We start from the raw sequence: 25,790 nt of genomic DNA on the forward strand, positions 1-25,790 counted from the left end.
TCTTAGTTGCTAGCAAGGTTTTAGTACTGTTATTTTGTTCCTTTTTCTCAAAATAAGCTGATATAGTAAACAGAATTGCTCTCTGTCCAAATTTTTTGATGATAACTTGTACTAAGTACTATGCACTTCGCTGACAGAGTGCACGCCTACGAAAAAGTTGCTCGAAAATCGGTAATGTCAACACGACTGGTCAACACGGTAAGCCAACAAAATAACTATCCATATCAGTTATTTTTCCATTTACAAAGTCAGAAGTTTGATATGTTGTTTTGAGATTTATATTACAAGTGAAAATAATGGTTAATATAAACAGGCCCTTTTCCAATGATGCAGATTCCACACAATATTATAATTCCTTGTCCACGGTAGCACGGGCAATGATACCGACTCAAAAACCGCCTCAACTCTATAATTTGACCCAGAGTTGCAAGCTTTGTTTAGAATTTAGAGCTTGGGTTCAGACAAATCACACAAGTACACTTGAATGCAGCTGAGGGTAAACTTCCGACGAGTATTTCTTGTATACTTTATGCAACAATGGCTTTGCTACCTGTATTTTAGGATACAATTTATGAGAGAACGTCATTGATCACCCTGCAATGTAGTCCTAGGTGAAGAAAACATGGTGAGAGAACCGTGATTGAGCGAAAATGGGGACAGGTAGTTCCTTCTTCCGCCACCAGGATGAAGATGATCTTGGTGATGGGGTCATTAAGCGCATTCCCATCGAGGTCAAGCCTCGTGGAAAACTGGGGCTGCGATCTGTGGGGTCACTGGGTAGGAAACCCAAAGGTGGTAGCCTTCGTTCCGCCCTGTCTGTTGATCTGGAAAACCCAGAGGTGGAGCGAATCAGGAGAGAATTTGAGATGTATCGCCTCAACAAGGAAAATGAACTTGCAAATGTGCAGAAAAAGGAGCAGAAACTTGATACTGAAAATAAGAAGCTCAGGACAGAATTACAGGCTTTACAGCAGATGTGTCGCAAGCTGAAGAATGAAAATGATATTGCCTTAGAGGCTGAGCAACAGGCCTTGGAGAGAGCATTCACATTTGAGAATGACAGAAATAAAGTTCAAAGACAATTTAAGGTATTTTGATATAGAATAAATACATTTATTTTAACAGTGTGCTCCTTAGCTGTAATAGTTATCGTACATATATCATTACTCTGAAAACTATTCAGTGCATGGTATTTTGCATTTACCTTGTCTGTTATTGAGGAGTTTGAGCATCAGGCCAAAACACCATTCATTAACCATTTTGAAATTAAACTATTTGTCTTCTTAAGATGTGTTTGAAGGCCCTACAGGTGATTTATGTCAACCAAAATCTTAAATAAATTTATTTACTTTCAGATATTCAGGGAAACCAAAGAAAATGAGATTCAGAACTTGCTTAAAGCCAAGCGTGACTTAGAAAACAAGTTGTCAAGGCTGTCCCATGGTTTGATAGTGGATGACTTGGACTCTGGTTCTAGGAGGTCCAACAGTCTGGACAATTTAGGTAGGGCAATTTACCCAAGAATGCTGATAATGTAAAATCTCCTTAATGAGAGTGGTCAGTTAAAGTTTTAGAAATTATTATGTTGTTTTTATATTGGGAATGTGTAAAATTAAGTAGAGTAATGAGAGTGGTAAGTAGAAGTTTGTTGTAGAAATTATTATTTGTTTTTATATTAGTAATGAGTAAAATTATATAGAATAATGTTGTCCATCTAGGAGGTGGTCAGTCAGGAGACTGGTGGACAAACCTGGACAGTGAACCTTCAATGGGCAGTACATTACAACTACAGACCTTCATCAACAGAGGGGGACCAGAGTTTGCCCACAGTATTGTAGAGCTGGACGGACCATTCACAAATGTCACTAAAGGTAAAAATGAACATTTTAAAGTATTTCAGTACTAAAATATGTCAAAATTTTCCTTTTTTTTTTGAAAATACAGATAAGTGGATGAAACTTATTGAAATAAAAACATCAATAATTGGATATTTTTGATATGCTGCTGCTATATAATTCAATTTAAGTTTGACAAAATGTATCAGCTCATATGCAGGAAAGTTATCTTTCAGATGACTGGAATGCTGCAGCAGCAAGCTTGGCTCAAGTCACTCCCATTCTCCCAACTCAGCCAGTCAAAAATACCATCAGGGTCTACATATGTGCCAGCAAGGACACACTGGATGAAGTAAAGCTTTTCAAAAGGGTGAGTGTACAACATATATCTGTTGTAACAGAAGATTATGCTGTGTATTGAACTTGCAAGAATTGTTTTTTAATGCATTGTCTAATGATTTTAGTGTCAACGCAGTAACAGTAGAAAATGTATACAATGGCAAAATCTACATTTGCATTTGAAAATTTACGTTATGACATAGTCTTTTTTTCTTGGGTTTGTTTACAGTCATAATTAGATCTCATATTTTACTTAAAAATTTATGCAGTGACATATATCAATTGAATATGATTTTTTATATTTTCTCTTTTTTACACAGGAGCATGTTCCTGATCTTGATAGACTGGTCTCAAGTGAAGGCAGGTCCCTGGTTGTAGTACATATTCAACAGGAGGATGACACACTCCCTGTATGTACTTTACCTAAATTCGTACAATAAAAAGACATATTTTCCCCTTAAGTATTCTTTTTAGTTAATGTGAGATTTCCATTTTATGTTAAAAGTGTCTTGTCACAAACATTTACAAGACTTAGTTTCAAAGTTATGAAAATAGTGCCCCTGTTCCTTTATTTATTTATTTATTTATTTATTTATTTATTTTTTTTTTTTTGGGGGGGGGGGGGGGGACTTTTTATGCATTATGGGGATTTCACTTATAGTTTAAACTTTCCCAAAATCATTGCTTGACTTTTTTCTGCATGGAACATTCCATTCCCCTGCAAATGTTGTTTGCCCCCCCCCTCCACACACACACACACACACATGCGCCTGTGCGCATACACACAAAATTATCTTATATGTTGGTAGGTTGTCTAGTGTTTTGTAACAAATGTCTGAGGAGCAGACTACTTCATTTTCAAAGAATTCATAAAAACCTTCATGCACCAAAATAATTTTCAGTGACCTTTTTATTGATAGATGTTTGTTTATTTGTTTCAGATCAACATAAAACTGTTGTCTGGAGTCAGTTGCCAGGTAGCGGAATGCACCATATTTCTAGGTTTCCTTGGAAATAAAATAAACAAGTAAGATGCAAGAAAGAGATTCCCATTTTCTCTCAGCTAATTTATCAGTTTAAACATACAATTGCAAGTATGCAAACTGTTTTACTTTAACATATTAGATTTTATTTCAAATATTGTTACGTACAAAGGTCATGTGAACTGTTCTCAAATGATATGGTAGATGTTTGTGATATGATTTTAACACATATTTATTGCAAGCCATGTCTCCTTTAAAAAAATAAAAAATTAGCACTTTATCTCTGTTTATCTAGACTAACTTTTGTTGCTTTTCCCACTTTTATTAGGCTAGCTGAAGAGGCAGTGAATGTGTTCCTCAACTGTGATAATCAAAAATCAACAAGTGCAATATTTTGCTTCAAAGCTCCGGGTCCCAAGGGGTGAGTCTTCACTCAATCACAGGGGATGTGCTAACGTTAACTTAGGTTATAATTGTTTCAGGGGCGGATCCAAAGATATTTTCTGAAAGTCTTCCAAATTATCTTTGTTGATCCACCCTCCATTTTAACCATCTTCCGACAAAAAACATTAGATACCCGTCAATGTAAACTTAAAAATCTGATCGTCTTCCAGAAGACTCAGAAGACGGCCTAAATCCGCCCCTGTGTTTAGTTTGATTTTTTAGCTTACTGCCTTATTTGGACAGTATTTTACAGTGCCTTAATTTCAGGCATGTATCAGCTGTTACATGTTTTTAATGGTAATAGCACAATTATATTTACGGAGGTAGAATTTTGATTCCAAAGTTTTCTTACTGTATATGTCACTCCTCACATCACTTTGTTGGAAGATCTGAAAGAGGGATCACTGTGTCTCTCATAGTAAACTTGTATATGCTAAGAACTTGAGATCAAAGTCTTGTGCCAGTAGTGAATATTGCACCTTATTCTCACTGGAGGACAAGAACCTCCCTCCTCTCTCCCCCCCCTCCCTCCCCTCTATGAACATTTGCTAACAGCTTGCTTTTTTCTCTAAAGGGTCACCCCTGAAGTGGAACAGATGAAGTACGATATAAGCAGTAAATGCTCTGGTGCTAAGATACATGAGAACTATGATAGTGCAGAGGATGGTGCGAAATGTGCTTATGTTGACATCAAAAGTATTTTAAAGATGGTGAGTATGGTTTGAATTGATTTATCTATTTGTAGCTATTCATAATCTTATTGAGGATCACAAGGTGTACATAGTGTTGGGCAGATCCTCTCAAGAGGTTACAACTTTTGTAATATTCTCATTATTTCTAAAAGTTAAACTAAAAGTCGAAGTTCTTGTTTTAAGTAACCTGCTGCAATTTATATACTACAGTTGGAAGTGCATTTTTCTTCACAACAATAAGTTTTCTTGTAGTCTTGTATATACTGCATCGGTATTAATAAAATATCTCAGCAGACTGGACGTTTGATTATTTTTGAGTTTTTTTGTTCATATATATTTGGAAATAATTGTATCAACAGAAGATTTATATTGCAGGAATTGGGTATGGACCAGGATCACTCTGATGCAGATTCAGGGTTCTCAGAAAATGGCGGCCCTGAGCAGCTATGCGGTGGGCTGTGGGATGTACATGGCCAGTTTGAGCAGATTGAGGCCTTGAACTATGCACTGAGTTCCAACTGCCAAATGGGGTTTGAAAAAGTAATTTAAGACTTATAACTATATGATTAATTGAATGAATAAAAATAAAGGCTTTGTTTGTAATAGAGGCCCTTATTCCAGCAGGATATTAGCAGTTTAAAAACACCATATTACTGTAGGCATTAAAAAGAATAAATAAACACCATGTCAAAAATTTGGAAGGGTGTTTTATGTTGGCTTGATATAAAACTTTTATCTTTTGTTTCGAAATCCATGCAAGATATAACCACATAAATAAGGCCATGTTGTTTCAGTACTATGAAAGACTGAACACTCACGTCCAGTCTGCTGGACCACTCCCACCGCTGCTGATCTCTGGAGGCTCTGGGCTAGGGAAGTCTCTGCTACTAGCTAAATGGTAATGTATGAATTATGAAATATGTGTATATATTGTAAATATCTTTAAATCATTTTATCCCATCATCTGCATTCAGTAGGAATGTTTACCTGAGAAAGTGGTTAGTAATGAGCATCTCATATGTGGGGCTCTTGGTTGTATTGGCAAATAATTTACCCTGGTATATTAAATTAGAGATACATTTAATAGACAGTTTTTTACTTGAAAGAAAGTCCAAAAATCTCTACTCGTCTGACATTTGCATTATGTGTACATGAATATGTTACCATAGAAACCTGAAGTTTTCCATTTCCTCTGCAACTTGGGAGAGAAGGATAATAACATTTCATGATAATTAGTACCACCAGCGTATACGCTGGCGGTACTCATGGTTTTAGTCCTGACCCGTCTCGTACAGCTCCGCCGGCTCCTGCGGCTCCGCCGGCTCCTGCGGCTCCGCAGTCGGGCGCCGGAAACAAGTCACCGTTACCGCTTCTCCTCCTAGACCGCCAGGACCTGTGTCCCCATCTCTTGGATTTAGGTAACATATGATCTCAACTTGAACACCCTGGTTTTTTTGTCTCTGTCGGTGCATTGGCCTGGGCGTGACACTTGTTGAAACGCACCCTTGTCAAAATTTTTGAAAATTCAAGGCTAAATATCTCCCAAACCAAAGGAATTATGGGAAAAATTACCACAGAAGCCTGACCGAAAGTCATATCTGGAGATTCCAAATATGCCCTGGGATTTGACTTTTGACCTTTTTTTCAAGGTCAAACAAGCCAAAATTTTCTAAAAATGGGAATTTTCTGCAAAAAAATATTTGTTTGTGCTATTTTTTGGAAACTACACAGATCTGAGCTCTCCTGTTATAGTGAGGGGTTACAATTGGGGACTCCTTTCATCTTTGGGAGTTTGGGGTCAATTGGTGCATTTTCACGGGAGAAGCAGCCATTAGATACCGAAACTGAAAACTTGCTTTTATTCTGGAATGGTAAATGCCAGAGACCTTTTGTTCCTTGCATTTTGTAAAACTTGTCAAGTGCAATACTGGAGGTGGTGTCCATTTTTTTGTTTTAGATATGGTTTAGGCATTGCGCTATATCAAAAATTACAACATCGCAATATTCAGTGGGGAAAATGTTAAATATTCCAAAATTACCAGAGATATGCCCATAGTTACTATTGAACTTGAATAGGAAGTCATATACTGGTAATCTAACTGTGACCTTGAAATTGACCTTTGACCTACCTTTCATGATGAACTGCACTTTGAAGTTTTCTGATCTTTATATCTCCAAAACTGGCAAAGATATGCCCATAGTTACTATTGAACTTGAATAGGAAGTTATATACAAGTAATCTAACTGTGACCTTTAAATTGACCTTTGACCTACTTTTCACCATGAACTGAACTTTGCAAATTTTATATCCCTTATATCTCCAAAACTGGCAGAGATACACCCATAGTTACTATTAAACTTGAATAGGAAGTCATATACTGGCATTCTTATTGTGACCTTGAAATTGACATTTGACCTACTTTTCAACATCAGCTGAACTTTGCAAATTTTTTTATCCCTTATATCTCGAAAACTAGCAGAGATAGGTCCAAAGTTACTATTGAACTTGAATAGGAAGTCATATACTGGCAATCTTACTGTGACCTTGAAATTGACCTTTGACCTACTATTTATGATGAACTGCACTTTACTTGTTTCCTGGCCTTCATATCTCCAACATTGGCAAAGAAATGCCCATAGCTACTATTGAACTTATATAGGAAGTCATATACTGTGACCTTGAAATTGACCTTTGACCTACTTTTTATCACAAACTGAACTCTGCATATTTTCTTGCCCTTCATATCTTCAAAACTAGCAGAGACCTGCCCAGTGTTGTCCCTAGGTTTTCTCTTTTGTCAGCATACCGGTATATGCAATACTGATAATGCATTTCAAGGAAAACCAATAGGCCTATTGCCAAGAAAATCACAGGAGTGATCAGTGTTAGGAAAATACAGGTCAATTTGAACATCTCCTTGATTGGACCATTTTAACTGTTATGTTTTTTTGATTTTTTTTTTTTTTTTTTTTTTTGCATATTTTGAGAACTCTTGTTTATTGCATTTTATAGAGCTTGTCTAGCACAAGACTGGTGGTAGTGTCCAATTTTTTTTTTTGGTGGGGGGGGGGGCATACGAATGCGCTTACTCCAGCTGGTGGTACAATATCCAGAGGCGGTATCGCCTCTCTGATCCTCTAGTTCTTTGAATGATTTCTAAAATGTTACTAAGTAATTGAGAATATATGTTGCATGTTAAAAATTCTAATTTTGCAATTTGCAATCATCAAATTTGCAGGTTAGAACTGCTGCAGGACAAAGCCGAATCATCAGGAACCTTAATTTTGTACCATTTTGTGGGCAGCCAAGACTCCAGTTCTGCTGATCCTATACAAATGACAAGGAGACTGACAGCAAAGGTAATACAAGGCTAAATTTTAATATATAATACATGATATTTTTAATAGTTGATTTACTATATAAAAGTTAAATATTTAGTCATGAAGGATTTACACACAAGTAATTGGTACAATACATTTTATAAAAATCTCACAAGGCCTTTTTGAATGGGCTGTCATGTGGTGTACTGCCAAAGATGATACCGGGTTGCTCTGTGATTGGAGTCTGCAAGATGTTAATTGTGTTCAAACAACCTTCTTCAAGCTTTATGTAATTTCATTTCTCTGATGCCTGTCCTTAAGAACTGTCTGTTTTATTTTATCCAATAATTTTCTGTCCACTGTCTGTATAGTTAATGCAGTATGTGTCATCCCCACCAACACTGACCTGTGACCCATCGCGTTTAGTGGAGGAATTCCCTCGTTGGCTTGAAAAGGTGTCCTCAAAACTACCTGGAGGTGTGGTGCTGGCTCTGGACTCTGTTGACAGATTCAGGGTATGATAGACAATAAGTTGCAATCAGAGATTCTTCAAACAACATGCTTGGAAGAAAGTGACTTGTGAGACATTGAAATATTAGAGTGGTAATATCTATGATTTAAAGCAACTCTTATATATATTACTTACAAAACATTTTCTAGTAAATATAAACAATTCATGTTGTTCAAATTTTCAAAAGTAATTACCATAAATGCTGTTATATGTTGATTTTGACAATATCTCAAGGGGGAATTTTCTGTTTCATTTTTTAAGCAAGGAGAACATCACCTGAAGTGGCTTTTAGATCCATTACCAGTGGACTTCAGAGTTGTTGTGACAGTACATGAAGACACTTGTCCTCAGTCGTGGAGGTGATAGTTGTTAGAAATAGTTGTTAGATGTCCTGTACAACTGAAGTAACATAAATATCTTCTTGAAATGTGGCTCTGATATTATAGATATTTATGTGCTGGATACTTTATGAAATATTAAAAAACTAGAATTTAATGCATGCTACAGGCCAGTAGTATTTTCCTCCTTTATTTACATTTTTTGCTCCCATACCTGATATTAAGGCTTACAAACTGAAGTTTTTCCTTATTTCAGGGTTAAAGTTGTTACATGACCAGCTGACATATAAAAAACTATGTAACATCTTCAATTCTTTATACAGATCATGGCCTACAGTACATATGGAACCACACAGTAGCAAAAGTGTCAAAGAAATCATAAGAACAGAACTGGCGGCAGTGGAGATCTCTCTGAATGCTGACCAGGAGAGCCAAGTCTTGACCCACTGCAGGACAGCGGCCACTTGCAACCCTCTCTATGTCATGCTGCTGGTCAGCGAACTTACAGGGTAAGCATGCTTTGTTACAGGGTGGCTCACAGGCTTAAGTACATTTGGATGTCTGTCTGTGATCAGATGGTTAGTATGCATGGGTGGTACAGGGTGGTTCAAATAAGTTCAGTATGCATGTTGTCCACTGTATAAGACACATTACTCACAGGATTAAATTCCAGAGATTTCTGTGCCCTGTGGTTTTGGAAAGAAAAGTATACTTTGAACTGATTGGCATTGTGCTGCTAATAGGCAAATTATGAATTGTTTTTTGAAGTATGTATGGTTCAAAAGTATCAAGTTACATATTCATAATAGATGATGTACCCGTAGCTGCCACTGCATTTCTTTATTTAAGTTGCACTGATGAGGGTAGTCTAGATGACACATTGGAGTGGGTCCTGTCCACCAGTAGTGCCACAGAGTTGTACCAGGTCACACTGGGTCACCTACAGCAGCAGTATGACAACAACTATGGCAGGGGGCTCTTCAAGAAGGTAATTCTAAAATTGTAGGGCAACCATTTGTGTATTTCTTTACTAACTCTGTATTTTTACATTAGAAAATGTATGCAGTGGCAAAATCTACATTTGCATTTGGAAATTTATGTTATGACAAAGTCTTTTTTGGGGGGAGTTTGTTTACAGTCATAGTTAGATCTCATATTTTACTTAAAAAATTTAGGTAATGACATATATCAATTGAACATTTCTAGGTATACTAGCAAAAATACTTTTGTCATGGTTGAAAATCTGGTAAAATTGCTATTAAAAAGCATAAAATCATAAAACAAATTTACTAAGATAAGGAGATGTCACTTTTAAAAACTGTATGCAGGTAATATTTCATAAACTAGGTGCTTCAGTTCATATATGCCAGCAGGAATGGCATGGGTGAGTGGGAGCTGATGGAACTTATCTCAGACCTCACCTGGAATAACTGGGTGGTCCTTTATAAAGACCTAGTGGACAGACAGGTGGTCACTCACAGAGGAGGAGTCTTGACCATTGTCCACGAGCAGGTAAGGTGAAGGGTGTGGTTGATATTATAATTACAGCAATAACCCAATCTTTTCAAAGGTGGAAAAGTGTGAATTTTACAAGTACTGTATTTTTAAGTCATAATTTCTGAAAATTAGAACATTCCTATTGAGTCACATGGGTGGTAACAATAAAAGAAAATGCAAGAACTATATTATGTAGTTCTATTTTATGTAGTCAAGGCACCACAAATGCTATATAGAAATATAATTTTGTGATTAAAGATTATGTATCTGAAAGGTAGATAATTTTTGTCCATTGAAAAGATTGAGTCATTACTGTATATGTGCAATGCCAATGGAGGATCAAATTTTTTGCTTTGATTTCTCTGTCCATGAGTTGTTAATTAAATAATAAGTTTAAATCATATTTTGATCTCTCAACAAATATCTCTGAATTTGGTCCATGTTGAGGTACTGTTATTTTTTAAAGTTTATATACTTAAGTGTTAGTTTTTAATTTCTCTTTGTAGTTTTATTTTTTTGTATGTAAATGTAAACAGTGCTGAGATGCACGTGTAGCGCAGATTAAGAAATGCATTATAATTATTTTTATTACAAAGATGAGACAGAACACGTATGCAATAAATTCAGAGTAAGTGCATTAAAAACTAGACTTAAAAATTAAAAAATTCTGTTAAGCCTTGGTTCAGATCTCTACTTAACCATTCAATGCGTTTATTTTATATTTTTTCATGTTTTAGGCTCGTGAGGCAGTCAAGGCCATGTTTTTTTCAGGAAGTGAGGAAAAGTCTCTAGATAAAACCAGAGAGGTTTTAATTGGTCATTTCTCAAAATGTTTAAAGTGAGTTGTATTTTTTTTTCTGCCAAATTTAGCTTTTGTACTGTAGAATTTCAGTTAGGATTAAAAATTTAATCAATACTTGTGGATTTTCCAAAAAGACATTTACATTTCATTACATGATTAAAATTATTCATCTTGCAACAAGTAGCCCTGATTTTATTTCTAATATTCAATAGTGAATTGGGTCCAAGCCTTATAATTTGTTGTTATTTTAAAATGTTTGAAATAAGCATGGTGTTTGTAATTAGTAAACAATTACCACACATCCAAGCAGTTGTTAGAAAACTGAACAAGTCTGATACTTTTTTCACCATTTCCAGACCAGGACAAGTGAACTTCAGAGTTGCTGATGAGTTGCCATGGTTGCTGAGACAAAAAGAAGATAAGCAAGCACTACAAGAATGTCTGTCCAATATCTGTGTTTTTCAGATGCTGTATGGAAGGTATGTGCTTGATTTCTGTAGAAAAAGATTTGTTTTGATTTTTTATTCTATGCTTGGAGCACCATTCCCCCTTGTAATTTACCCTCATGACTTCCTCTTGATGTTCACAAATTAATATATAGAAAGTTTGTCATTGCAATTATTGAAGTTTGTTTCTTTTATATGTCTGAGAAAGATAGATTGACATTGTGATGTGATTGAATAGTTTGATGGATATGTGTGAAATTGATTTTGCATTGTTTCTTGTATAATATGTTAATTGTGTTTATATATATATATATATATATATATGCGTATCATTTCTAAAGAGACTAAACCTGTTTTTCACATTACATCAGTCAGTCATGTTTTCACAGTGATGAATTGGTGAAACACTGTGTCTCAAAGGTAGAAGACACAATTTATCTTTTTAGAAACAATTTATTTTTTTTGTCCACATTAACTTAAAATTTAAGTATATCTGTGGCATTCCAGGGGTCACTGTGCCGAGATCCTGTCTCTCTGGCAGTATGTAGGAATGGACAGAACTGCCATGGTCCAAGCTTATTTTGCCATGAACAAAAAGGTGGAAGAAAGTGAGTAAATTTTTTTTCACTAGCTTTAAACATCTTTTAAAAAGTGGAAATGTAAAAGGAGTGTGTTTATAGGTATGTTTATCTTATTATGTATTCAGAGAACAGGAGCAAATAGATTTTATGAATATTATATTGAACAATTAATCTAAATGAGAAGAGAGGTTGTTAAAAAATCGGTTGCATTAGGTTATCACTATCTCAGATCATCTTATCTAAACGGCACTAATTGATTTCAGTGGACATTCTAAATCTCACCAAAGTAGCAGACATGTATGAGACCTTGGGAAGGTTCTGCTGTGACCTGGGCCTACTGGAGCAAGCTTTAACTCCCCTACAGAGGGCGCTGGAGATCAGAGAGGGTGCTGACCCAGACCACCCCAGTGTGGCTCAGTCTCTCCATCATTTGGCTGGACTCCATGGTCAGTGGGGGAAGTATGCCACTGCGGAGGCTCTCTACAAGCAGGCTCTGGACATTAAGGAGAATGCCTTTGGGCCTGAGCATTACTCTGTGGCTGTGGAGCTGGACGCTCTTGCTGCACTGTACAGGAAACAGGACAAGTGAGTGACTTTTGATCAGACCAGAGTTACTAGACCTTTTAAATTTTCTAACTTTGATTAAACAATCAGCATCCTTTCTGCATCCTGTAGTACACTCTCGTTTGAGAGTATTAACATATATCAATTTTTTTATGTGCCGACAAATGGCCTATCATTGAGCATCCCTTCTGCAACCAAAGCGATGCTTGTACCTCCTTTCTATGACCACAGCGATGCCAGTTTCATGGTCAGACTAAGGACTCAGAAAGGATGCTCTTCAGTATAAAGATGGTTTAATCAATGATGTTCTGTGAAAGCCTCTCTCTGAGTTCATTTCAGCCTTTAATCAACTGAAATTGGTGCATACCATTCTTTCCAACATTTAATATGTCTGGTTTGTTTTCAGGTTAGACCTTGCAGAACCAGTGCACAAGAGAGCTGTTTCAATCAAATCGAAAACCAAAACATCAAGGATTGCTCCAGTTAGTTGAGCTTAAATAAGATGAATATACTGCATGCCATAATATAAGAGTCAGAATTTGAAGTCCAGTATTTTTATTCAGAAAGTTGAGTCACCTTTCTTCCAAGATATAAATCAGTTATTGTACACAAACCACTTTTTATTTAGATTATGACATTGACATTGAGAAGGTGGTCATTGATAATTACTCTTCTGCAACTGGTCACTTCAGAGTCCACTGAATGCTGGTGTCCAGAGAAAGAAGGCACTGAAGTTAGAGGACCTCACTATGAATGCAGACTCTCCTGAGCTGGCCAGGACACTGAATGAACTGGGAGTCCTATACTACTTGCAGAATAACCAGGAGTAAGTTGAACTGAAATTGTTTGAATGTGGGATGTCAGTTTTGTTAGGAAGTACAATGAAACAATGGCTTGCAGACATGCTGAAAGCTTTTCAGAATGGCCGGACAATTGGACCGGCAGTAATGAAAAATTTGCCGGACCATATGGATTTTTACCGGACCGAAAATCACTCTATTCATTTGAGACAGATACTACGATTAGGCAGCTTACTTTGTTTGTGAATGTGATTGGTTTGAAATCGAAGGAAAAAACGCTTTGGGTTTTATATAATTTTATTAGTGAAGTATGTCAAATGATGACTGTAAATTCAAAATGGTGGTTCTTAAAACTATTGTCGGTCCTTTGGACCGACCAAGTCCAATTTTTACCAGTCCAGACAAATTTTGCAGGTCATGAGTTAGGCAGTTTCAGCATGTCTGTGCTTACAAATTTCAAGTTTGCTGTTAATGAAATGCTGACTGAAGAGTGAAGATCATTTTGTTGTATGTGTACATGCGTCCATGTGTGTGCGTTTTCAGGTTTTTTTTTTTTAAGTTGAATGTGCATCAGATGATTGTGTTTGTAAATATCCTGCTTATAAGAGTATCTATTACACATGTTAGATATATTTCTTAAATGTTTGCTGATTTGCTTATAGGGCAGCAGAGTCATTTTTCAAGAAATCTCTGGCAATGAGAGAGGCCGTGTTGGGCAGCAGTCACACTGATGTAGCCCAGTCCCTGTACAATCTCGCTGGCCTGTACACTGATAGGAAGCAATATGATCTGGCAGAACCCCTCTATGAGAGAGCCCTGCATATCAGGAGACAGGTAATTTAAACCAAAGATAACTCTAATATGATAGGGAATGCAAGCGAGAGAGGTCATATGGAGAAAAAGTGTATTAGCCAGTTGGGTAATGTGGATTGTTTTTAACTGTTTGAAGATGATCGTGTCAGTGTATCAAATATAAATTAATTTTTTCAGCCTGCTTTTAATATTTTTTATGTTATTTTCAGCATTTCCCAGCAGAACACCCTAATGTGGCATCTGTGGTGAAGCATTTAGTGGTGCTGTACAAGAAGCAGGTGGGTCTTGTGAAAAACAACTTAATGTAAATGAATATTTGAAGATGCAGATATTCCTGTGTCCATGCATCTAGCTATCAGTAAAATTGGTCTGTGTTGTTATTGCCATACAGCACTGTTGTGTTGTATATTTTCTTGTTACTTTCAACTGAATTCACAGATGACACTTTTACGATATGTTTGAATGACATTAGCTTAGGCTACTCATGGCACTCTTTAATAGATTAGAAGAAGCTGTCTTTGTTTTTAGATGTTGTCTTTGTATTTCTAAATTAAAAATAAAGACTTCATTAGGAAATATATGTACTGGAAGTTCATACTTAGTTTCAAATGTGCCGTCAGTGATGCCAGTGAAGGTCCAAGATATGCACATTTATATTCAACATGTTATATGAAAGAATAGCCTCTGAAAATAAACAAACAAACAAACAAACAAAAAAAAAAACATAGTAGTAATGTGTTAAGAATTGTGTGCATAATAAGTTTTAGTAGCACTATTAGATGACTATGTGGATGGTGTTGTTTGTCACGGATTTCACAAAAGTCTAGGCATTGGCAACTGCAATTTCAGGACAAGATTGAGAAAGCTGAGCCCCTGTATGAAGAGACCATCCAGATGCGAGAGAGGTCTTTTGGTGTAAATCACCCATCAGTTGCCACAGCTCTGGTGAACTTAGCTGTTCTTCACTCACAACAGGTAAGTAAAAAAAATGAAGAATAGAACCTTAAAAAAGGAATTTTGTAAAGTGAGTGTACTTAGGTAATTTAATTGTACCACCAGCGTAGGCGCTGGCGGTACACATGGTTTTAGTCCCGACCCGTATGTTCCGCCGGCTCCTGCGGCTCCTGCGGCTCCGCCGCCAAGTCACCGTTACCGCTTCTCCTCCTAGACGGTAAGGGCCTCCATACCCATCTCTTGGATTTAGGTCACCTATAATCTCAACTCGTTCCACGTAAAATTTGGGCTTTGTCGGTATTGGGGTCTAGGTGTGGCACTCATTGCAATGCACCCTTGTCCAAAAATGGCAAAATTAAATGCTAATTATCTCCCCTACGGAAGGAAATATGGGAAAAATTTCTACAGACAGCTTTCCAAAAGTCATATGTGTAGATTTCATATATGCCCTTGGATTTGACCTTTGACCTTTATTTCAAGGTCAAACAGGCCAAAATTTTCAAAAAAACAAAATTTTTGCCGAAAAAAAAATTATTTGCGGCCTTATTCAGATACCACACAGACTTAACTAATAATATTAATGGAAATTGTTACCCTTCGGGTCATCTTTCATCTCCGTGAATTTGGGGTCAATCGGTGCATTTTCACGGGAGTAGCGGCCATAAGATATCGAAACTTAAAACTGTCTCTAATTTGGGAACCGTTAATGCTAGACACCCATTCTTTTTTGCATTTTGTAGAGCATGTAAAGCCCAACACTGGAGGTGGTCTCCGTTTTTTTGTATTCCATACCGTTTTCGAGTTACGCTGTATCAAAAAGTACATATTGGTGGTGAAAGCAAAATGTGCAGTACGGTAATGGATAATAAATTTTGAACTCCGGAAAAATAAAACATAAGGCTTGGCAAAGCAGACAACTTGTGGTCAAAAATGACATTATTTCATCAAATTTGAACATCTGGAACTTCAGAGCACCTCCCATTTCAAGAATTTTGACCAAAATGACCTTTTCTTTATTTTAATTAATTTTTTCTGTAGGAAATTTATGGCACATTATGGTAACTCCAAAATTATAACATTTAGTCCCTTATATCTCCAAAACTGGCAGAGATAGGTCCATAGTTACTATTGAAGTTGAATAGGAAGTCATATACTGGCAATCTAAATGTGACCTTAAAATTGACCTTTGACCTACTTTTCACCATGAACTGAACTTTGCAAATTTTGCTTCCCTTTTATCTCCAAAACTGGCAGAGATAGGTCCATAGTTTCTATTGAACTTGAATAGGAAGTCATATACTGGCAATCTAAATGTGACCTTAAAATTGACCTTTGACCTACTTTTCACCATGAACTGAACTTTGCAAATTTTGCTTCCCTTTTATCTCCAAAACTGGCAGAGATAGGTCCATAGTTACTATTGAAGTTGAATAGGAAGTCATATACTGGCAATCTAAATGTGACCTTAAAATTGACCTTTGACCTACTTTTCACCATGAACTGAACTTTGCAAATTTTGCTTCCCTTTTATCTCCAAAACTGGCAGAGATAGGTCCATGGTCTCTATTGAAGTTGAATAGGAAGTCATATACTGGCAATCTAAAAGTGACCTTAAAATTGACCTTTGACCTACTTTTCACCATGAACTGAACTTTGCATATTTTGCTTCTCCTTTATCTCCAAAACTGGCAGAGATAGGTCCATAGGTCCATAGTTACTATTGAACGTGAATAGGAAGTCATATACTGGCAATCTAAGTGTGACCTTGAAATTGACCTTTGACCTACTTATTATCATGAACTGAACTCTGCTAATTTCTTTTTCTTTTAACTCCAAACCTGGCAGAGATAGGCCCATAGTTACTATTGAACTAGAATAGGAAGTCATATACTGGCAATTTACTGTGACCTTGGAATTGACCTTTGACCTACCTTACGATGAACTTAACTTTGATTGTACCATTTTTAGTTATATATATATTTTTTGCATATTTTGAAAATTCTTGTTGACTGAATTTTTACAGCTTGGCAAGCACAAGACTGGTGGCTGTGTTCCTTATTTTGTATATGTGGGGGTCTATACGAATGCGCTTGCTCCAGCTGGTGGTACAATATTCGGAGGCGGTATCGCCTCTCTGATCCTCTAGTTTTTTTTATAGAATTGTTGCAGTAATCATAATTGACTTGTTTTATTTTGGCAAGGTTAGCATTTAAATCTATTTGAAATGAAAATTTAGAATTAATTACAAAATTAATTTAAACAGGCTGATATTGTTTGCACTGCATTTTCTTCCCGATGCCCTCACTCTTCTTTCTAATAACTAACCATTTTTATGTAACTTTCAGAATAAGTACGATGCTGCACTGCCTCTGTATGAGAGAGCACTCAGCATTTATGAGCAAAGTTTGGGTTTGACACACCCAAGGGTGGCAGAAACTCTCAGGAATCTCGCAAAATTAAGATATGATCAGGTAAATTCTAATAACTCAGTCTCTTCCCCACTATTCCTCCTCAACAGCAAAGCCCTAAGCATCCTAGCTAGTTGTAGTGAGTAGTCACTTTTGGGCGAACTTATTTTCAGAAGACGCTGTGTGGAATTTTATGTCCGATGGACATATAAAGATCTAACAATTCGTCACATTATTTAAAAAAAAATACATCTTTGCACAGCAGTCGTAGATCGGTACGATTCAGTTGTTTGTTACGAATTACTTCCTGGTTTTCACAAGGTCCCTCAAGAACTCTAAAACATCATTATAATTGCAGCACATACAATAAAGCACCCAAATATACTTAGATATGGACACATCAGATTATATAAATGTCAAAATTCTAAATGACAACGATTTACAGCCTCCCGGGAATTCCTTTCCCTTTACGCTCTTTGTCGTGCTGGCGGTCCACGCAGCATGTATTTCAAAACAAGTTGTCTGCAAATTAACCACGATTTTGCACCTTCAAGTTCCGTGTCACGTTTTCATATCATGTGCCTATTATTTCTACAAGTATTCTCTGCCCAAAATGCGTAAAGAAGAAATGTCATCTTACCATGTTGTTTGAAAAACTGCTTTTTTCTCAGAGTCCATTTCTTCTCTCCCGTTTACCTCCACCTAAAAATGACCACTCAGCTTTACATCTTACACCACTACACGTCACTTCCGGCACAATTCTGACCAATGCTGATCTTCTCCGGTACCCTTTATTAAATGTTTCAAACACTGCACAAATTTGAAAATAAGTTTTGGGTGAAAAGCTATATCTATACACATTAACAATATCTGTCAATTTTTCTCATAGAAAAGTTTTGTATCATTGCACAGAAGCAACAAATGTTTGTTTTCTTGCCCTTTAAATTTATACTGCAAAGGATAAAACTACAGGGTTGTCAGCTACCACTCAATAATAATTTTCTTATTTAAAGAATTAATGGGAAAAAAAACAGTGTATGTAAAATTCCAAATTTTTCCCATTAGAAGATTGAGTCAATACCATGTCTCAGCATGTAGCCCAACACCTATCTGAATCAGTAAACCTACTTAACTGACTAGTGGGCTTTTATCTGTATTTTTTTCTTTGCTGAACTAAAATAAGATTGTCATAATGCAATTTACTTTGTTTACTTCAGGGAGATTTCGAAACAGCAGCCAAGCTGTACAAGAGAGCCACTGAAATTAAGGAAGGAGAAATGCTGAAAGGTTCAGGAAGAAGTTCCAGTGAGGAAACTGCATCAACCATGAAAAATGGGGTGCAGAGGTAGTTTAGTCATATTTGCAATATTACAACTGCAATACCGAACTGCTGGTAAAGTACATCACTGCATCAATGCTGTCTGTGTAACTATAATTAATGTTGGATTATGGGACACTTGTCCGCTCTCACTCAAATCAAAAAAAGCCATCAGTCATTGTAAATGGCTGTTGCCCATGTTGCGCAATCCTGGGACAGGAATTCGAAGACTGATGCATGTTGGGGCGCTCTTGGATGAGCTCATGACTGGGTGACTTGAACCTACTTTTCAAGGTCATAGTTTTGCTGCTGATCACATTTTCTATGCAGAGATCTTCTTGCTCATCAAAATCTTAAATTGATGACAGGTGTTTTTATTCTTAAAGAAACATGCATGACATCCATGATTTACACACTACCTAACAGGCTTATTTGATATTTCAGCAAACATGGAGTTATGCAACAAAGTCGTTTGTCATCGCAATCAGGCACTGCTTAGAAATATAAAAGCTGTGGCATTCCATGGTTCCTGTTAATTTTCATTATCATATGCTCTTAGAAATGCTGCAGAAATGATAACCCACCAGTATAAAAAATATCCTTTTTATTTTTCTTCTGATCTGGTTGCCTCTGTTGTTTTAAAAAATTTACAATGTTTTATATTACTGAGTATTTTTTAAGATAATAAATTACCATTCACATGAAATGAACCTTTTTGCGAAGTTGCTCCCATTGATTTTTTTTCTACTTGCTCATTTCAAGACGGTGTTAACTGGCAGTTTATAATAAAAAGGGGAATCATGCGTATTCGTCTTGTTTTAACCATTTAAAAGAAAGCTCAGTGATTTACATTGGCTCTTTGTATGTATTTTAATTATGACTCGGACAGGGAAGGAATTAAATGCATTTGCTGCCTTCATTGATTTTCTATTTTCAGTTTAGACTTGAACAAATTATGTGAAAAAATCCCCGAAGTTTGCCTTTTTTATATCAACCTGTAAAGCTTTCACATAATTAAGAGAAAAATGTGGTTTTGGCTCATTGTCAAAAATTTAACATCAATAACTATCCTATAAATAATCCCAATTTTTAATTAGGCCATTCTTTTACCAAACAGTAAAAACATACAAAGAACTTTATTGCAGGTCTTTATTGCATTTATCATCACCTTAAAACATTAGAATACTAACAGTGACTTTCTTTTACATAGCATGTGCTTCTTCACCATTATGTTAGTGAAAATTAATTGGGCATGTTGTTAACAAAGGCAAGCTTACAGTTGAGTGTAATTAAAAGTCACAAGGATGCGAAAAATTAAAATGTCTTATTCTTTCTCAAAATTGTTAACTTCCTACAACTACGCGTACTACTACTGATGATTGTACTGGCATTTTATGGCATACCTTACCAACATTTTCAACAATAAACTGGTCATAAATAAATACTTGAATAACCACGAAAAAAGTTCAAGGTCAATTAGTACTAATATGATAAATGAGGATGCTGACATTCACCAATTATATGAAAATGGTATAAATAGTACAATTTAAAACTTTGCTAATACACAGGCACAAGTTAAAATTGTGATATACAACACTAGTCAACTTTGAAATCATAAATAAAATCCATTACATAGTATGAGTTCACTAATGAAGTTGATGAAAATGAGTTACAATCTACCAACTTTCCAAAAAACGTAGCATTCAATGCTACATGTTGAACAAATCACAGATGTTAGACGGTAAAAACAGCATTTTATGCTTCTCCCTTTTTTATGCTTTACAATGCGGTGTTGAACAGCCATGCAAATGGTACCATTGTAATTTAACCATATCCTTCAAGCACACAAATATTGAGTGAAAACCATGGTGCATTTTGACAAAAATACAAAAAACAAATTTAGTAAAATAATTTTCCCAATGTTTGTTATTAAGGGAAATTCTAATCTCAACAAATAGGCAGCATTTAAGACAATCCTTGTGAAAATGGATATATCACTAATATTTCAGACTTCCAGTTCATCTAATTAGTCCAACCTGGTGGGCATACCAGGCAACACATTTATAATCCTTGTGAGAAAATGGACGTCAGCAGTAGCTTATCTTGCAAGGCAAATTCTACTTCCTTCTCATCCAGCTTTAGGCTGACCTGAAAGAAATTTTATTTTAATTATTAGAACACATTTTACTGTCCAAATTGTATTAAGAAAAAACAGCAAAGAAAAAATATTTTTAATTTCTATGTATATATATATTTTTTTTAATATAAAAGGCCTATGGAACTCTAACCAGCTCATAAGACATAATCAAATACACAGTACACACCTTTGTCATCCTGGTCTCTTTTGTCTTCTTTAAGCCAACAATCCCTCTGGTTTCCAGAAGTGTACAGAGACTCAGGAATTCACACTGATCTGAACTGGTCATTTGTTTCTTCTTACAAATCTTTGCATATGAGTCGTGTAACTGAAACAGAAACAAATTCAGATGTAACAAGTATTTACTTTAGTTTGTTGTGTCATTATGATACTTAGCACAAATTTTTATCACTGAATCTTGTGCATTTGTTTTCATGAATTCAGATAAAAATCGAAAGTACAAAATGAAATCTCTTTATCAGGAAACCAATTCATCAAACCTCTTAGCATTTAATAAGTAGCCGCCATGCAATTGTTGATCTAATGTTCAAACAAAATTTTCCTTACCTTTCCCAGTGTCACCTCTTTGTTCTTGGTTTGTTTTGTAAGCAACAACAATGTGCAGACGACAATTTTCTGTTGCAGAGGGATGGTCTGTTGTTGCTCCCCCTGGGGATTGGTAACCACCCTTGAACCGTAAACATCGGATACAACATTTGCAATGTCTGCCACTCCAACTTTTCTGCGTGCTGGTGGGTTTTTTCGTGGACTGTTGCCGTCTAGAAGTATAGAAAGAATATTAATTTTTTAACAGTTTTCATTGAAGAACATATCACTGAGATGGAAAAAGTACTGTAACTGCCTTTCTTAGAACTTCTTTAGCTTAAATTAAAATGCAAAATGGTGATTTTTTTTCTTTAAAATGTTACATAAATTTTTTTTTCTTTCTAAACTATCAATACTAAAACCAACCTGAGGGTTTGAGGATGGTCTGCCTCTTGACCTGTGACTCGACCACCTCCACCGCCCTCCTGCAGACGTCCAGTGCCTTCCTCATGTCTCCGGCCACAGCAGACACCTTCCTGGCACAGAACTGGACTGCACTGGGGTCAACAAGTGCACCATCTTCTTGACCAACCTTTATAAGAACATGCAGAATTTAAAATTAAACAGAAAAATACAAAATTGGGCCTGGTTGTAGCTACCTTTATATATAGGAAAAATTCATTAACTTGGACACATATCTAAAACACGCACATCCTAATGAGCTGTAATCTTAAATTATTATTATTATTATAAAATAAAACTTCCATTAGTAATTCCTTGGGACTTTGAAAACTAATAACACGTTTGCTTATATTTGTTATATTAAAATAAATAATGATATTATTTTCTGAAAGAGCAACTCATAATTTGTTAAGTTTAGTCATTTTTATTATAGCAAAACATTACCTGCTTTAAGCGGTCCTGTATTATATCTGTGATTTGCTGACGAGTATACGGGGCAAAATTGAGCAACTGTGGCTTGCACTTTGGATGTGCTTGAAGTCGAGGCAGAATACGGTCTGTCAGGTCTAACGCATTAGCAATACCTGGTAGGAAAAAAAAAAGAGTAGAAAAATTTTTATCAATAATCAGTATACTCTGATTAAACAGTTTTAAAGAGTTGGTCTTAGTTAGAAAATTTACTTGTGATATGTAGCAGATAACCCATAAACAAAATGTCTGTCAAGCTTTAAATAAAAGGATCACTTACCAATTAAAACAAGTCTTGAATTTTCCAGCGCAGGCCACTCGAACATTGTATACAATACATCCTGATTTTTACTGTCTAACTGATCAATCTCATCCAAGATTAATAGCCTAAATGAATGAGAAACAAGGACTTATTTATCATACTTCATTTCTTAAAACTTACACAAATGACCATAATAAGCATTATGACAAACTTTCAACAGCTGTGTCACTGATCACAATAAGTCATGACACCAAATTTAATTCTAACAATTAATAAACAAATAAAATAATAGAAAAATAAATAAAATTGTAATTTTTTGTTATATGAAATAGCATAGCAAGTCATGTTTTACACGGAATTGTTTTCTTTGTACTTACACCATGGGTCCTGAAGAAGTCAGTTGTTTTTCTAAGTGTCTTACAGATTCCTTCACAGTTTTCTGTACAGACTTTCCTTGCAACTCGCTCGCAACCTTGTTGAATATGGCAGCAGAATTCTTTGCAGTCATGCAATTAATAAATATGGACTTGTGCTTGGATTTTTCCTGTAAAAACAAAATAACAATATTTTTAACGACAAAGGACCACAATGAAAACACTTGCAAAGACTTGACGCCATCCGTATTTGACTAGCACTCTATCATAAATATATTATATATTATATAAATCAGTTCGTTAATAAATTTGAACACAATACCTTACCTTGTAGGTGTCCATGACACGTGAGAGCACAGCAGTCTTCCCTGTTCCTGGAGCACCAGACACGTACAGACTTCCTGACACCTGACCTAACAAGTGCTTTGTTAGGAACTTGTCAATGGTGGCAGTTTCTTTCTCTCTTCCTACTAACCTTTCAGGTGCTGCAGTGTGGAGAACCTTCTTCACTCGCTGGTAACAACGACCTGTTAGGGAAAACGAGTTTGGCAATCATTTTTTTTGGTAGTGCAGGCAAAGTTATTGTAATACCAATGACAGTCTATCCTTTTCCCTTTTGAATAAAACTTCTACAGTTTTATAAAACTGATTGCATATTCTGTAATTTTATCCCAGCAAAGATTTTAGTTATGACATTTTCATCATGACAAATACAGAATTGCACTACATTATAAAGACCTGGTAATAACATGTCTTATTATTTTACTGTTAGATATTCAGATGGACTACACTTAAGACTTAATGCAACATGGCATCTTACCTTCTTGCCTGCAAATTTTGATAGGAGAAACATGCTGATCTTTGGTGTCATCATCCTGAAGAAGACGTTTTCTTGGACTTGGTACATTCTCCTTCTTGCACGAGTTGCTGGTCTTTACAGGGGTTTTCAAAGGACTATTAATTTTCACAGGAGTTTTCAGTGGACTTTTGATTTTTATAGGAGTTTTTAAAGGGCTACTGACTGCAATGGGGACTTTCAAAGGGCTGGTTTTCATGGGAGTTTCTCTAAGTGACCTCTTCCTTGGACTAGATTCATTTTCTTTTGAAGAAGCACTGCTGACCTTCAGTGTGGATTTTGCAGGACAGTTAACATTTGTGAAATTCTTTAAGGCAGTACTCTCTTCTAGAGTTCTCTTCCTGGGGCTTAAGACATCTCTGTCAATCACAGATGTAATTTTTACTGGACTGGTAAGGCTGCTGATCTTTACAGGGCTTTTCAATGGACTTTTTATCAAGCAAACTCGTGGTTCCAATTTCAATGGAGTTTCTGCGGAATGTGCATTTTCACATTGCTCCGTCTTCTTTGTCTTTCTTGTTGACCTCCTGCCAGTAACAGGCGCCTTCACATCTAAAATATAAAAACAACAGACCTAAATACATGTCAGTTTTACAATAAAAAATATTTCAAAGGAACTTAATTACACTGTCAAAACACTTTTAGAAAATTTTACAGCTGCACAATAATAATAATAATAATAATACACACCTGACTTCACTTGTACTGGATAAACATTAGGATCTGGCACCTCTTTTGTTTCAGCAGCTGTGTCAGTTGTCTTTCCCCTTAGTCGGCTGCTCTTCCTGACAGGAAATTCAAGCTTTCTCTGGCATGCTCTGGTGGCCATATTATCACAGTCAAGCTAAGAGAAATAAAGAGGTTTTGTTTAGATGACAACTATGTTATTAAGTTGGATGGACTTAAATATTTTGATTGGTGCAAAGAATGCTAATAAAGCAGTGCCCTCAGCCTTTGCCCTGATTTTTTTTTTTAATCTGCTTCTTTTTCATTTATAAATACAAAGTTGAAATCTCACTGAATTTTTGCTTGCATTGCCATTACATAGCACAGTCAGGCATCAGTGGTTCATACAGCAACATTTGAAACAAATTCAAGGACTTTTGAGTCTTTAATTCAGGCAAATTTAGAATGTAAGCTAGGGAATCTTAATGTCATTTTTTTTACACACTGACAATGAAATGCAAGTTATTAACTACCACACAAGAATAAAAGTGAGATGTGTGGAAATTTAAGGGACTATTCTCCCCTTCTAGTTACTTAGATCGAATTATTGTTTACTTGATATTATACAAGGTAGAAATTAATTTGGTAAGTTGCCTATCGATCATATTCCGAGTACTCTTCAAAACAGAAATTATTTTAAGGCCAAAAGCAATTTCAAGTGCTTTCCATTGGACCAATGCCATAAACTGAATTCTAGGACCCAAGGGCAAATACAGAGCTGAACTCGAGCACTTCTCATTTAATGCTGGTATAAATCCTAGCTAAATATCAATTGGGTCATTTTATTTGATTTTAGATTCACCAACTGATCAACCAAGCCTAGAATAAGTGCACAATGTACCACAGAGCACAAACTTTTGTCATCAATGTGTTGAACATATCGTTATTGACGAGGCCTCGAAGGTCAACAACACAATGCTGGTCCTGTCTCTTTAAATCGGGCAGTCTTTAAATTTCTACAAAAGCGTGAAACGAACACCCAAACTTCCATTGATGTACAAAAAAGGTCCAGTTTAGTGAAACCACGATCATGTAATACACTACTTACCACTAAATCCAGAGGTTTGAGTCATAAATTCACTAGTGTTTAAAAGGTTGCATTCGTCGCTGTGTACAATCATACAGCTGAATATTCGCGGGAAGTTGTGCGATGCTGTAAACTGATTGGCTAGCAATTCGGACGTGACGTCAGGCGCGGGAATCTTACATACAATAGCACGCAAAAATAGAAAATATGGGAAGAATTTTTTTGACATTGAAATATCTCTAGATATTCCTAATTGGCTTCATATTGATATGTTTTAGAGTTTTTA

The 25,790-nt window shown here is 36.0% G+C and overlaps 2 protein-coding genes across 2 annotated transcripts; one reads left to right on the plus strand and one right to left on the minus strand.

Annotated features, from left to right (window-relative positions):
* Positions 1 to 30: 30 nt before the first annotated feature.
* Positions 31 to 19,356, plus strand: LOC106155013 (nephrocystin-3). Its single transcript, XM_087003055.1, has 28 exons — positions 31 to 198; positions 562 to 1,088; positions 1,356 to 1,503; positions 1,719 to 1,871; positions 2,072 to 2,205; positions 2,495 to 2,584; positions 3,116 to 3,201; positions 3,486 to 3,578; positions 4,176 to 4,311; positions 4,669 to 4,833; positions 5,088 to 5,191; positions 7,533 to 7,653; positions 7,986 to 8,129; positions 8,387 to 8,484; positions 8,787 to 8,972; positions 9,313 to 9,451; positions 9,811 to 9,975; positions 10,698 to 10,798; positions 11,119 to 11,241; positions 11,716 to 11,816; positions 12,053 to 12,374; positions 12,760 to 12,835; positions 13,046 to 13,179; positions 13,816 to 13,987; positions 14,176 to 14,244; positions 14,816 to 14,941; positions 17,266 to 17,391; positions 18,546 to 19,356. Exons 2-28 carry the CDS (start codon positions 651 to 653, stop codon positions 18,675 to 18,677), a joined length of 3,882 nt encoding a protein of 1,293 aa, XP_086859181.1. The 5' UTR covers positions 31 to 198; positions 562 to 650; the 3' UTR covers positions 18,678 to 19,356.
* Positions 19,357 to 19,781: 425 nt separating this feature from the next.
* Positions 19,782 to 25,683, minus strand: LOC106155022 (DNA replication factor CDC6). Its single transcript, XM_013529620.3, has 11 exons — positions 25,526 to 25,683; positions 24,442 to 24,595; positions 23,716 to 24,303; positions 23,223 to 23,422; positions 22,899 to 23,065; positions 22,540 to 22,646; positions 22,236 to 22,375; positions 21,756 to 21,921; positions 21,351 to 21,562; positions 20,971 to 21,111; positions 19,782 to 20,794 (listed from the first exon to the last, which is right to left on the minus strand). Exons 2-11 carry the CDS (start codon positions 24,578 to 24,580, stop codon positions 20,708 to 20,710), a joined length of 1,947 nt encoding a protein of 648 aa, XP_013385074.2. The 5' UTR covers positions 24,581 to 24,595; positions 25,526 to 25,683; the 3' UTR covers positions 19,782 to 20,707.
* Between the last annotated feature and the right edge of the window lie 107 nt (positions 25,684 to 25,790).

The sequence above is a fragment of the Lingula anatina genome, chromosome 2 (genome assembly GCF_051362555.1).
Source record: "Lingula anatina isolate TDL-2025a chromosome 2, LinAna3.0, whole genome shotgun sequence".
Classification (NCBI taxonomy): Eukaryota; Metazoa; Brachiopoda; class Lingulata; order Lingulida; family Lingulidae; genus Lingula; species Lingula anatina.

Bases quoted from the DNA above. Each gene is read 5' to 3' on its own strand.
- LOC106155013 (XM_087003055.1), top strand. From the start codon at position 651: ATGGGGACAGGTAGTTCCTTCTTCCGCCACCAGGATGAAGATGATCTT. The intron at 5,192-7,532 runs GTAATGTATGAA...TCAAATTTGCAG, and splicing joins TCTCTGCTACTAGCTAAATG to GTTAGAACTGCTGCAGGACA. The intron at 11,817-12,052 runs GTGAGTAAATTT...AATTGATTTCAG, and splicing joins GAACAAAAAGGTGGAAGAAA to TGGACATTCTAAATCTCACC.
- LOC106155022 (XM_013529620.3), bottom strand. From the start codon at position 24,580: ATGGCCACCAGAGCATGCCAGAGAAAGCTTGAATTTCCTGTCAGGAAG. The intron at 22,647-22,898 runs GTAAGTACAAAG...TCATTCATTTAG, and splicing joins ACTTCTTCAGGACCCATGGT to GCTATTAATCTTGGATGAGA. The intron at 21,563-21,755 runs GTTGGTTTTAGT...CTATACTTCTAG, and splicing joins GACCATCCTCAAACCCTCAG to ACGGCAACAGTCCACGAAAA.